This window comes from Misgurnus anguillicaudatus, chromosome 20, assembly GCF_027580225.2.
Source record: "Misgurnus anguillicaudatus chromosome 20, ASM2758022v2, whole genome shotgun sequence".
Lineage (NCBI taxonomy): Eukaryota > Metazoa > Chordata > Actinopteri > Cypriniformes > Cobitidae > Misgurnus > Misgurnus anguillicaudatus.
The window spans coordinates 19,410,997-19,425,653 of NC_073356.2; the positions used below are offsets into that span (position 1 = coordinate 19,410,997).

Here is a 14,657-nt window from a genome sequence, read left to right on the forward strand (position 1 = left end):
AGGCAGTCGGTTTGCTGAACTGATCAAAGATGGTGAAACAAATTTCTTATTTACAAGGGTCTGATCACTGCCAGTGTCAATTAAAGCCATCAATTTCTCACCGTTAATCTCTACATTTGTAGTCTTGGAGGTAACTGAATGTTTGGTTGTCTCATGTCTCGGTACAAAACATAGATGTGCAAGGTGAGCAGAGTTCTTCGGACAATTGGGTTTAGTATGCCCTTCTTGACCACATAAATAGCATATGGGAGGTCGTTTAGGTGCAAAACTTAATTTGGCTGAAGTAGGTTTCCCCATAAGAGGCTTACCAGACAGTTCTGCTTTTCTTTGTTGGAAATGTGGCACTTCTGGGGACCGACGGTCATTACTAGATCTCCAGGCCCAGGACTTATTCTTTCCCCTGGCTGCCACAAAAACATCTGCCAAAGCTGCTGCTGCTCTGGGATCTCGCTCTCGAATCCAAACCTGAAGTTCAGGAGATAGCATTCTCAGATATTGTTCCAAAATAATAATCTCACTCACCTCCTCCACAGTTTTTCCTTTAGGCTGGATCCATTTTCCAAATAATTCCTTAAGCCGATTGTAAAGCTCTTTTGGATTTTCAGAGGGGTCTACTGACAGAGAGCGGAACTTTTGACGATAAGTCTGAGCATTAACATCATATTTCTTCAAAATGGCAGACTTCACTTTGTCGTAATCTGTAGACTCACTCACATCCATGTTGACATAAGCTGCTCGTGCCTTACCAGTCAATAGAGGGACCAAATGCCACACCCAGTCAGTTCTGGTCCATCTACAAGCAGCCGCAATTCTCTCAAAAGCAACTAGGAAGTGCTCCACATCATCTGTATCACACAGCTTCTCTAATCGAGGTATTTGAGACAGTGGTGGGCCTCCAACGTCTTCTTCCTGAACTGAGGTTAAAGATCCTAAAGGGTTCATATCAGGCCTTTCTGGACCAGTATCGGAAACATGTAGAATAGGGGAGGTACGTGCTTGGACTTCCATTTGCAGTAAATTAAATTGGTGCTGGAGGGCCTTAAAACGTCGCTCCTGGTCTGCATGTTCTTGTTGCCTTACAGATTCTCGGCCTTCTGTCCTGGCCATATGGACTCGAAGCAAATTTGCCAGCTCTGTCACTGAAACATCTCTATCTTCTGTTGCTTCTCCTCCTTCAGCTCCTTCCAAACCAGCCTGCTCCTCAAATCCTTCTTCTGGCTGCCGGGTAGGTCGTTTAGACATCTTTTTCTTGCCACGACTCATAATACTGGAAAAAGTAAATAAAACCTACCACGAGGGCAAAAAAACCAAAGACTTGGTGAACATTAACTGACCAAACATCCCACCGCTGCCACCATATGTGAGGGACCTGAGCGGTCAGGAAAGAAGAACACCAAGTCTTTTTAGAAAAATAAATGGGTCTTTATTTGAACCCAACTGAAGTCAACCAAAACAGCATACAAAATCAAAACTTGTTGCAACAAAGAACTAAGGACAAACAAAAAGGAAACTAATCAGCTAAACCAGCCCAACCAAATGAACAAAGCAAACGACTTATAAAGGGAAAGATGGGCCCATTACAATACAAAAGGGGAAATAAATACACATTACACTTAACATATAACATTAAACAAGATCCAAATATAATCAAGCAAATACAATTTGAATTAAAGCTCAACAAATATTACAAATTTAACTGAATCATAAATGGACAACTAAAGAAATTAATTTAAAGACTTCCATCATCATGAGTCCTCCCCCATACATTCTTAATACATGGTACATCCCGTAGGAACCATTCCTTTAAATCTCGGTTTCCAACAGGACTCCAATCTTTGTCACTCCCAGGACATAATGGCTGAAGGCTTCGGTAGACCAACACCACTCATTACGGTAAACTTAAACTCAAATAGAAAGAAGTATAAATGACAGATACAACATAACTAATTTGTGTGCACTCCAAATCAGAAATGATGTAAATGAACATGTAACATTAACCAAAGAAATAAAGAATAAGTGACTTAACTGTTGTGTGTGATTATTGAACATATCCTGAAATAAACTGTTTTAATGATTAAATCAAAATGAACATGTGTATGCAAAGGTGTGGTGTGGTCTACATTACCACTAATGTGTGGCTACTTCTTGGGCCCTCACATCTACTGTAGGTGTATTTATTGTGTTTTAACACTGCAAGAGATTTTACTTCAACATTTATTACATGTCCCACTGCATTTGGATCCTGATTAGCTTCAACAAAGATGTGGGCTTCACATTATTGCATGTGAGAATATAACCAGTCCTGTTTTGTTTGTTTGTAGGTGAATATGTGGACCAACAGCTGTGTCGGGACGCTATCCTCCCCATGCCTGCGCTGTGTGAGGTGCCCTGTCCCAAAGACTGTGTGCTTAGTCCCTGGACCTCCTGGTCTTTGTGTTCCAACACCTGCTCGGGGAAGAACACAGAGGGCAAGCAGACCCGATCACGCTCCATCCTAGCATATAATGCTGGCGAAGGTGGGAATATTACCAATTACCAAATTACTGCTCTCTACCTCTCTCTCTACAAACCCCAGACATGGTTTTCAACATTAATATAACATTTTAAAATGGCAAGTGTATTTGTAAGCATTTATAAAAAAAAAAATAACAACTACACTGAAAAAATCTCCGGGTTGCACATGATTGAATTAAGTTTTCTTTAAATGATTTTTCTTTCAAAAATTGTTAGATCTACTTAATTTAATTATGTACACCAGTTCAACATAATTAAATCAAGTTTTCTTAAAATTAATTTAATTTAAATGAATGTTAATTTCATTTTAAGAAAACCTAATTTATTCATGAGCAACCGATTTCCAGTTTTTTTTTTTTTGCAGTGTACTTTGGTTTTCCAAATAATAAAATCTAATTAGTTACATCACTTATCAAAAATGGTTATTTAATATATAGTATAACATATTTTTTGTTGAAATAGAGCCTGTCCACATAGAGATGCACTTAGCTGTATACATACAATTTTTTATCGAATTGGCATTTTGACCAGACGGATCTGCCGTTTGGGAGCCTGAATCTGCTATTTTTTTTAAACCGGGTCCCAGGGTGGATAAATCTGAAACAGACACCCTTGCGTCTTTGTGTGTACAGCCAATCTTTATATGTTAGACCTTTTCTCACACAGATTAAGGAAAATACTTGGATCCATGTTTTCTTATGATGCACTATTTCTCTCTTGAAAAACCATGCACATGCATTTCTTTTCTAATCTGATCATGAACTTGAACGTTAATGCTTGACAGGAGTTTTGTCTGAAGCGTGGCCAACAGCCAATCACAGCCAAACACATGCTTGGGTCTTGCATAAATGTAATTGGCTGACTCGCACTACACTGTAAAAAATGTCTGTAGAAATTACAGTATTAATTGGTATTACTGGCAACTAGCTGTCAGTAACTTACTGTAGATTTTACATTTATGTTATTTACTGGCAACATTTTGTTCAAAGTTAAATGAACATGAAACATTGTCAGACTTTATCTTCTACAGTAAGTTACTGGCAACCAGCTGCAAAATTACAGCAAATTTTTTACAGTGTAGGTTATTTGCAGAAGGCGATCTGATTGGTTGATGCACGTGTTGGTGCTTGAAAAGTCAAGACATTTTCAACTTCTGCCGCGAGCAACGGCAGTGACGCGACGTTGACGGATCCACAATTCAGTTTGGCAACGCATGACGGCACCCACTAAAAGTATATGAGAAGGGTTAACGCTTTCGCCCTGTGTGAATGTACCATAACGCGTGCTGTTCTATGAGGCTGGTGATCAATCTCAGTTTTAGCACTGATAGTGAGGAGCTCCCTGGTCTCTGCATTATTCCAGTTTGCACAAATTTCTCGTTGTGAATGTTGCTCTATATTTAAAACTCCTATATCTAAATTCAAAGAGCTGAACGGTAACTTGTTGAGATGACACACACATCCTCACTACGACGTGCTCCTTAAAGGGATAGTTCGGCCAAAAATAAAAATTACTTCATGATTTACTTACCCTAAGGGGGGTTGTGGACACCAACATTTTTAAACGCGGCTGAAAACGCCTGGACAACGCCGAATGTCAGCTGTTTTTTCAGCTGAGTGCCAGCTTTTTTCAGCTGAGAGCTTTGGTAGCTGTGATACTTGAGATGTGAGCCGGTTGGTTGCTGTGGTAATGTTCCGCCCCTACTTCACTGTGATTAGACAGCCATGTGAGAACTGACATTGACGAGCGGAGCTTTTTACCCAAAGTTGAATATTTAAGTCTCGCCCATCAGCGTTGAGCGCGGAAACACAGAGCGCTGGTTTTCAGGACGAAAAAAAAGTTAACTGCTGGCTTATTTGAAAAACGCCGAGCTTTCATTGGAAACAAGTGAAAACATGTGCCGGCCGTGGGCGTTGAAGTTTTGGTGCGCACACCCCCTTAAGCCACAATTACATATGTCCATCCTTTTTCATACGAACACATATTCAGATATTTTTAAATATTTCTAGTTCTTCCAATCTTTATATTAAATAATCAATTGTATTATTTGTATTATTGCCGCCATCTTAGATTCCTCCGCATTCAGGAGAGAGTATCAATGTAGTGTAGGCACTTTTCATATGCGTAGGGGGGAGGCACAGATCAGGGAGCAAAACAACGCTCTGCATTCGTTATACGTCACTACGAAAAGTGCGTACACTACGCTGGTACTTTCCTAAGATGGTGGCGTTATCGGAAGCTAGCTATTTTAATTTGTAAAGTTTTAAATATGTATATTTTATTTTACAAAATCGCATTGATTATCCTTAAAAGGCCTTTATTTATGAAAGGACAGAAAAAAATCGGATAGGGGAAGCACTGGCTTTGTGTGGATGTGGCCTTAAAAGACACACACCTGTGTATATCTACAGTACATTGTTATTGTATTTAACGAATATCTTCAAACTGATATTTAAAAGAAATTAACTGATTACAAATCGCTAAAAGCATTTCTCTCCTATGTGCAAGTCAAGCATTTCTCCATATGAGCAGATTCATTAAAAAATTCCTATCTGGATGTAAATGAGTATCCCTGAGCATTGAGTGATTCAAACCTCAGGTGAGCTCGAGCTGTAGGAGTGCGTCTGATGTGAAATAGACTAATGCTTGTAGGCTAAAACCTCATCTTCACCTCTTTTAGACACTCGCCCGTACTTCATTTCCACAAATATGCAGCTTGAGGGAAAATGACTCGCACTGCTGACTGAGAGTTAACAGCTTGGTTTTCTTCAGCATCACATAATTGTTATGGTCACGGTAGCACTAGTCTATGGTATATAAGCCCCATCCAGAGCGCATCAAAATCAAAGGCAATGTGTTTGATACGTGTGTGGAGCGAGGCTGTGTTATATTTAGTTTCAGCATGAATGTGTGGCCACATATGTGCAGTGATGAGTTTTGCCCTGTGGCGAGTTGCGCTGCGTGCTGTGGTACTCAAATTATTAGCTTTCAAATGATCGGGGGACGATGCACAAATTGATGAGGAGCGTGTAAGAAGGCAGGTGTGTGCTGACAGTAGCATGAAGTTGAGCAGATACAGACTTGCTTGCCATCTGCCTCAGCCTAATGGAGAGGTCATTGTGCTGTCTGTTTATTGTGTTTACCTTCATGAATTTAAAATATATCATATTAGCCAATTTTAGTTTGCTTTTTGGCTACCTTACTAAGTTATTCAATCAAGGACCCTCCAAAAGATTTTTTAAATTAACATTTCTTCTCTTTTTGTAATGTAGATTTTATGATCTTTGTCATTGTATGAATGAAACGTAAATTAAACGTAATTGCATTACGAAAAATATTTTAAGAGCTGGCATTGTATGTAATGCAGTCAAGTGGTTTCATAGCTACTTGACCAATCGTTCACAAATGGTCAAATATGGCAACGATCTGTCAAACCCATTCCTTGTAACTACGGGTGTTCCTCAGGGTTCCGTTTTGGGTCCCTTGTTTTTCTTAGTTTATATTAACAATGTTTGTGATAATTTAAATTTTTGTAAATATCAATCCCTGTTGTATTGTTTATTGTCCCAAAATGACCTTCACCATTTATGTGACCACCTTATGGAGCCTAATGCAAACCCCAGGTCCTGGACAACTTCATTCACCCTGAACCATCCAGTGCATGCAAATATGATTAAGTTGCAGTAAAACACAAAAGTTTGTTGGTTCGAAAGCCAACAATTTATTGCCAATTTTATGCAGGCACTGTTGCATTCAACAAAGACAAAGATAGTGCATATAACAAGATTGAGTACTACTGGGACAGTGCAATGCACAATATGGCCGCTTTGGCGACGACAGTCCCGCCTTCCAGTTAAAAGAACCAATCGTCAATCGATAACTATTATTTTGGGGGAGGGGCTCTTTACAGTCCCTTTACAATTTGTGTACATGTGCAGTAGCTGAAATAACCAAAGGTGGTTTTGAGCTTAAGAAACAAAAGTTGTGATACGGCAGAGTTAATTGTTGGTCAGACATATGTTGTTTAATTGTGATTTTAGCATGTGACTTCAGAAATATCTGTCTTTCCCTATTCAATGTAGGTAGGACTTTAGTCTTGCATGACTGAAATAACTGCCTGGAGGCATTGCAAACATGGCCGCCTAGTGGGGTGACTTCCCTAAAGGCACTTTGACCAAGAGAATATTAATACAAAAGTAGATGCAGACATGAGCTGCAGCTTTTTGTGGTGTTGTGAACCACATGCAATTACTCTGAGCTGTGCACAGACTCACTTTTATAATTGTACAAAGGATTAATCTTCATCTGAGTCACAGGTCAATAAATAAGCAGAGGGAGTGATAATCCCTATTTCAAACAATGTGATTGTGATGCAGCTTTTTGAAGCTCTGCTAATGCACTGTCCTGGCATGCCCTGAAACATTATGAGAAGCTTTGGATGTCAAATAACCTTCTCTTTGTAACTGTGAAGTTTTTATCTGGGTATTATTTTGTCTATCTAGAAGCTCACAGCAAGCATTGATAATGATTGTAGTGTGTAATGAAGTGTGGGATAATAGTCGATAACTCTTTTATAAATAAGCTACTGAAAGACTTGTGCTGCACTGCTACAAAGAATACAATAAGTCAATTATTCATTATTTAGATGCTTTTCAAACAAGCCTTGCTTTTTCTCTTTCACCGGTTTAGCGTTTACAAATTTATTGGTATCCAGTTGAGATAATAACTAAAACCACTCCATAGGGATTCTGTTGTTTTGCATGAATGCGAGTTTTAATGAAAACCAAGCAATGATAAATAAACAAATAAATTAATTAAACTGTAGCATCACATCCTTCATCTTAATTGTCATTGTTGATGTTTTTCATACATTTTCGGGTATTATTATTATATATTATTTATTTTCGGGTATAAATGAAGCAGAGGTTAGATCTAACTTCCTTTTTTTCACACCAATCTTTAATTTTAACATTAATAATCAATAGACATTGAAAGTTACTTTAGGTTTTTTTGAATAATGTCAGAGCTGATCTCTGCTGCATGTGACCCTTGAGGAGCGAGTCAAACAGCCTAATTAATATAAAGGATGGTGAAATGCCAGATCTACTAACAGTTAAACCATTGTTAAAGTTGAGGTTTATGAATTACCCAGAATTCACCTTCCTACCCCTTTTATCTTTTAGGTGGGGGTCAGTGCCCCAACAGCAGTGCCCTGCAGGAGGTGCGCAGCTGCAATGATCATCCCTGCACCGTGTACCACTGGCAGACGGGACCCTGGGGTCAATGCATAGAGGACACCTCTGTTCCCTCTGCCAACAGCTCGATGGGCCGTGGCGGAGCGGGAGTCGGCAGTAATGAGGCCTTCTGCTCTGTAGGAATGCAGACACGCAAAGTCATCTGTGTCCGGGTCAACGTGGGCCAAGTGCCACCAAAAAAGTATGTTGCAAGAAATATGCATAAATGTTTGTGTTGATTATAAGGTACAATTAGATCCTCATACTGCTTTGTGCATTGTCTAGCCTTTAAGCAGCCTCAAACTTTAGTTTGAACAGATATTGAATCAGAATAAGTACTCTATTTATACTGCTCAGTCTTTTTGTGCTTACTTGATCTTTATTGACAGAGAGATTGTAGCTTGATGATCTCTGTACCAGTAGTATCTAGATCTGGTCTTCCCCCCAAAGCGTCAACAGGGGGAAAGGATGTGTTTATTTATTCAGTTTAATAGCTGCATTATTCTGTCAGTGACTATGAAAATAGGGTGTCAAGCTCAGGGACCTCATGCTGGAAATGTAAATGAGGCCCGCTTTCTTTCTACAAGGGCTTATTCATGTGCTGGGCTTTGCCCGCTGATCTACACATTCATATACGCATGCAGATTCACACACGTGTGCGGCATGCTGATCATTAGGATTTTGTGGAAAAGAAAAATAGGAAGGACATGTATATGAACAGGATGGGGAAGGAAAGGTCATATTTTCAAGGTATATGATGATTATAAAAATGCAATTGTTGACATTAAAATCATGTTTTATGCAGAAGATATCGGGCACAAAGTAAAGCTTTTTGACTTTGGCTCTATCATTCAAAACATATTTAGGTTAGATTAATCATTTTTTTACACAATCAAAACACAAATCTCTTCTACAGATGAACACTTAGTTAGTTTGAATTGGACCAACCGTTATCATACAAATACACCAACAGTGACAGGAGTGCAAACGTTAAAACTTACCCCATAGGTCCGGTTAATTGTAACAAACAGAGTTCGTTGTAACACCTGCTAGAGACAAACACAACTAATTCAATACAATTCTGTCTATACTAAAGGTGGATATTATTTATATATCTGCCTATAATAAATAGATCTACACATTCATCCATTCAAGATCTTTCATCTAACCATCCTTGTATTAAGCATCAATGCATATAAATAGATTTTTTTGAAAGTGCTGCACAGTTAAGACAAAAAAAAATCATAATTGTGAGTTATTTCCCCTGATAATGTATAATTTTTACATTGTATTCATTTTCATTGTGTTACAACTAACCCCACTGTGTAAAAATGATTTCAATCCCAGCTATCAGTCAGAGTTGCTGACATGTTTCAAAATGGTGTTATGTTTTAGGTATCAAAACTGTGATTAAAATGATACAAGGTTGAATTCGGTGACTTACACACCCAACTCAGAAAAAAAATGATAGAAATTTACTTCCATGCCTCCAAAACCAAAACACATCAAAACTTTTCACAAATTCACAGGAGATCTGACAGTAAGAGAAAAAGACTAAAAGCACAGATTGCTCCGCCCCGTAAAAATATGTAAAGTAGCCGTGTTACAATTAACCCCGCGTTAGTTTGTGCCCCCGCTTACCCCATTGTTCTTCAGTTTCAAGAAATGCATTATTATTTGCTTTAGCCATACAACACGAAATTGTTGAATACATATACACCTAAGCATACATATGCATGCAAAACCTGATCATTCTTGTTATCTCAGCATGATATACTTTAAAGAGTATATACTTCTGGAAAATCTGAAGTTAATATGGTCATAAATGTGCTTATGTTTGCCATCAATAGAAAGATGCAGAATCATCAATAGTTCCTCATTTTGTATCATATTTGTTTAAAATCTTGAACCTTATTTTCAATGTGTTGTAAACATTTCCCTCCTCTTTAAATGTGTTTAAATGTAGGTGTCCAGAGAGCCTGCGTCCAGACACAGTAAGACCATGTCTTCTACCCTGTAAGAGAGACTGTATCGTCACCCCATACAGTGATTGGACCCCCTGTCCCTCTGCGTGCAACACAGGTGCTGTTCTGTTTTTTAAAACATGCTTATAGAAAAAGTAGACAATGCTCAATATTTTTCAATATTCTGGGTGCACTTCTTTAGCTTTATACTGAACTGGAGATGAATAGAAAATAATCAAAAGGGATGTTAATGCCACTTTGTGCTGGAGTTTCTTTTGTTGACTATATTTCTTTTCTGTAAGGATACATGCATAAATTATTTGTAGCTTCTTTAGCTCTCCAACAGAACTGTTTAAAGAGATTCTTTGTTCCCACAATGGCTCTATCAGCACAATAAAGAGGCATTGTTGCTTGGCAACATCATCTATAGGAAGCAGAACAAATATTATAATAAGGAGCCAATATCTGAGCAATTTGTTATGTGATGCATTGCAATTGCTTGTTGGAATAATGTTTAATACGAATGTCACACCTGATACTTTGAAAGCGCATCTGCTGCTGTGTGCACATGCTTTGATTCTACACCTGTTTATTGACTTCCCCTTCTGCTGGCCCTTATTATATCTATATGTAAAAATAAAGTGACTTATCATCTCAGATTATACTGTAACCTTCTTATACAGACTCGCAAGCGAAAGGAAAAACGGAAATCAGATTTGTCAGGGTTTTTTTTTTTCATATAGAGTAATCAGATACTGTAAATTAAAAAATAAGACACTTTCTGAAATGAAGAACACGGTAATATAAACATTCACTAAATATTTCTCATCAAGACCAGGATGACCTGGGTAATGTTATTTATTTTCCATTAACAATTAAATCTAGTTAATACCAAAAAGACAAACAAATTATATCTCCGGAGCTATGGAAGAGCATCCTCTAAGGAAGCACAATGGCACAATGTTAAAAAATGAAAACCAATAATCCACAATGAGATGTTTGGCAATGCCTTTGCTTAGTGGAGAACTTCAACGAGAATATGAATCACAGATTCAAGCTTATTTAAAAGAGAATAGCTGAGCATTGCAGCCTCATTCATTTTTAAATAGCAACTAATATTATAGCCATCAAACCACAAAGCAGATGGCAGCTTGAATGTATTGCCATTCTGAATATATTAAGGCTAAAGTCGGCTGCAAACCTTGGTAAATGCAACACAGCCCATTAAAGTGTAAATGTTTTCTTTTTATTTTTGACAGTTTTATACTTTCTGCCAATTTTCTCATATATATTTAGGTGGTGCCATCAAAAAGAAGCAATCCAGGAAACGCATCACACTACAGCTTCCAGCCAATGGAGGCCAGGACTGTCCAGAAGTGCTCTACCAGGAAAAGGAATGCGAGGCCTCCTCTGTTTGTCAAGGCTACAGGTCTTTTCTCAAAATCTAATTCCTGCAGTGATTATTAATTCATGTCCGTGCTTAAAAATGGATGAAATGCCAATATCTGTGCCCCAGGTGGAAAACCCACAAGTGGCGAAGGTGTCAGCTGGTGCCCTGGAGCATTCGGCAGGACAGCCCTGGAGCTCAGGAGAGCTGTGGACCAGGACTACAGGCTAGAGGTACTATACAGAATCCCAATGATCCTACATATTTCAATCATGCTGTCAAAATAACTCTGTCGGTACCTTGGTTCCTATAAGCGTGTGGTAAATGCATGAGATTGGTGGTAATTTGATCTGTGACTGAGAATCTGCATCAAAGCGCCCTACTTCTGGCTTTTGCAAACAACATTAATGCCTTTAGATACAAAGTAAATGTTTTTTAAGAGATTCAGAAGCAGCCAAAAGATTAACCTTTTGATGCGACTCTCACCAATAAATACTTCAGGGGTTTAAATAAAGACCCATTACCGTGGAGTGGTTGAAAAACATATTTGATGATAAGATGGGAGTCTTGGGTTATTTGCCTGCAGACAGTGGATGTTACATGCGAGGAGTATCTCAGTGCATTTACCACAGTATTACATATAAAATTTTAACCTGGTGTAAATTTATAGTTTTAATAGAAGACTTCCCATTTAGTATCAAGTGGATATTATTCAAAAAAAAAAAAAAAATGCAAGAGACTGTCTGTAAATTATTCTCAAACTCACATTAGAACCACAACATGAGCTTCTTTGGATATCAAGATACCCAGCTCTCTTCAGCACAGCTGCATTAGCAACCATTACCCGTAATAGTATCCTGCCATACACAGACACGGCTGAAGAAGCAATCCAATACAATTGCTTTCAAACGGTTTCAACGATATATGTCTGGATCCGTTCAGCTCAAGTCAATAGGCATTAAACTGCCCTCTCGTGTAATCCATCACAAGATGCTTATCTTTATTCAATATCTGCGGCTTTACTGGTGAGAGATGCCTGATCCTTATCAGTGTGAATTTAAGAGTTTTATTAGCTTGTGGTATTTTCTCTCTCTTTATCGCATTTAGTTTTGCTCCTTTTACTAGTATTATTATCAGTTTATGATTTTTTTCGCTCTCTCTTTCTCTCTCAGCTGTCTCTTGTAAGAAGTTGGACGGTGGTCCTGCAGATGTTGCTGCGTGTCTAAAGTTTGCTGGTCCTATGCCTCAACTCACTCAGTTATGTCAGCTTCCATGCCAGGATGACTGCCAGCTTACAGCCTGGTCCAAATTCTCATCCTGTGCAGCTGACTGTGTAGGTGTGCGGACCAGGAAGCGGACTCTTGTTGGTAAGACTGGGACCGTACAGATAAACTGTACACATAGCTGTTCCATTAATAATGCATTCAGCCAAGGTGGTCTTTGACTTATCGAACCCACAAACAGATTACTCTCACCTATGTTTGTTTGACACTTGATGTTTAACGATGTTTATTTTGATATTTTTAAATCTCTTGCTGTCCTTTGCAAAAGTATTTACATTCGCTTATACTACAGATGTTGTCATTGCATGCAGTGTAATAACAAAACATATTTTTACTAGATGTGCATATTGCTTCAAAGTGGTGGAAACAAGACAAATTCATGCATTGTCTTACAGTATGAAGGTTCCTTGAAATGTGCATCTTTGTTTGATATGTTTATGTCATTTCAACTGCAATGCACTGTCAGAAAAAAGGTATTAAAAGGTACTTTTTCTGTCGCTGGGTGGTACCCTCAAAGGTTCATTTTTTGTACCTTTATGGGTATACAACACATTGAGATGTTGTAACTTTTGGGCAGTGATGGCTGGTGACTTCTTTTTTTGAAGTGCACGATGCGAAGTTCGTCACAACATGTATGTAGCTTGTCATGTGTGTGGTTCGTCAATTCAAAATATGTGTTCTGCGCTTTGAGAGATCGTGTGCGCATCACGTGTCATGCCTAAATGAGTGCCTGCTGTCTTGAACTTGAACTTGAAAGGAGACGCTCGCATGTGCCAGATACTCGCACAATCTCATGCGTAATCAGAGTTTACTGTTAAGGGAGTGTGTTGTGTGTATTTAGGGAACGTGAGTGTCTCTTTTATCATAAACGGTTTTGACGCGTGTGCAGCAGGCACTTATTTTGACAAAACACGTGATGCACACAGGATCTCTCCACACGCATGACACATATTTTGGAAAAGGGAACCACACACGTGACAATCCGAACACTTATTTTGAATTAGCGCATCCTAGGAAGTGCAGTCACGAGCCGCCACTGCTTTTGGGGTATGATATTGTACCCTAATTGTGTACGTTAAAACCTTTAAAGGTACACAATAGTTCCTTAAGGTAGAGTAATGTACCAGTAAAGGTACAACATTTTATTATGTAGCTTTATTTTTGACAGTGCAGAAAGTTAGGACAGAGCATACTGAGTGACTCCACCTTCTTTAAAATAGTTTACTTCACAACCTGCAATCTTATAAGAAGCAGAAGTGCAGAATGATGTCATAAAAATCGCTGATCACTTGGTAGAATTAAGAAGTTTTAAATGCTTACTAAATGCGAATTTTGTTAGTGTAGTATTCATACACTTCTGTGATAAAAAATAATTCAGCTAAACGGCATCAATTAGACTGGTGTGATTAAATCTCCCCTGAGGGAAAAATCTTGCTTAACCTTTAGTGTGAAGGAGGTCAGTCACTGATTTAGAAGCTTATGTAACACAGACTAAATTGCGCTTTTAAAAGTCTGCTTTGAGCCCACTTCAGAAAAGATTACATACACTTTCTCTATATGTATTCCTAATATTAATTAAAACTTGATTGGTTTAAACTGTATTCTATATTATTTAATAAGATGTATTTATCTAAGCATTAAAATGTCTTATTAATAGAAGGCATGACTTTGAACTTCTAAACTAAGTGCTTTTGCATTCTTAGGTAAAAGCAAAAAAAGGGAACAGTGTAAAAACACCCAGATGTACCCTTTGAGCGAGACACAGTACTGCCCGTGCAACAAGTACAACGCCCAGCCTGTCGGGAACTGGTCCGACTGCATACTGCCTGAAGGTGGACGTGTGGAGGGACTTTTGGGTATGAAAGTTCAAGGTGATATCAAGGAATGCGGCCAGGGCTACCGGTATCAAGCTATGGTGTGTTATGACCAGGACAACCGCCTTGTGGAGACATCACGTTGCAACAGTCACGGTGGGTTGACAGTAATAACGTATGGGGTTCTCAGACAAAAAGAGTCACAGTGGGAAAATCCAACCTAAAATAGCCTTATTTATGATTGTCTATGCATATTGGTTTAGAAAAATTACACATAGATCCCTTTGTTTTGTCATTGGTAATGCATATGACTATTTAGAGTATTTAAAGTTCCCCCGAAGTTGGTAATTTTATCCTATAAAATCCATCTTTGATTATTAAAATTATATATTTAAGTGTTTTTGACATGTGAAAATAATGTATTTAGGCCTTAAAATGGCTTGAATTTAACTATACATCCT

The 14,657-nt window shown here is 38.4% G+C and overlaps 1 protein-coding gene across 1 annotated transcript in view; it reads left to right on the forward strand.

Moving 5' to 3' along the window:
• thsd7aa (thrombospondin, type I, domain containing 7Aa) overlaps positions 1-14,657 on the forward strand; it is a 132,253-nt gene that overhangs the window by 82,425 nt on the left and 35,171 nt on the right. Inside the window, exons 7-13 of the mRNA XM_073858252.1 lie at positions 2,322-2,516; positions 7,698-7,950; positions 9,715-9,830; positions 11,009-11,141; positions 11,229-11,332; positions 12,272-12,466; positions 14,086-14,352. Coding sequence (XP_073714353.1) covers positions 2,322-2,516; positions 7,698-7,950; positions 9,715-9,830; positions 11,009-11,141; positions 11,229-11,332; positions 12,272-12,466; positions 14,086-14,352 — 1,263 coding nt within the window. The remainder of the gene's footprint in view (positions 1-2,321; positions 2,517-7,697; positions 7,951-9,714; positions 9,831-11,008; positions 11,142-11,228; positions 11,333-12,271; positions 12,467-14,085; positions 14,353-14,657) is intronic.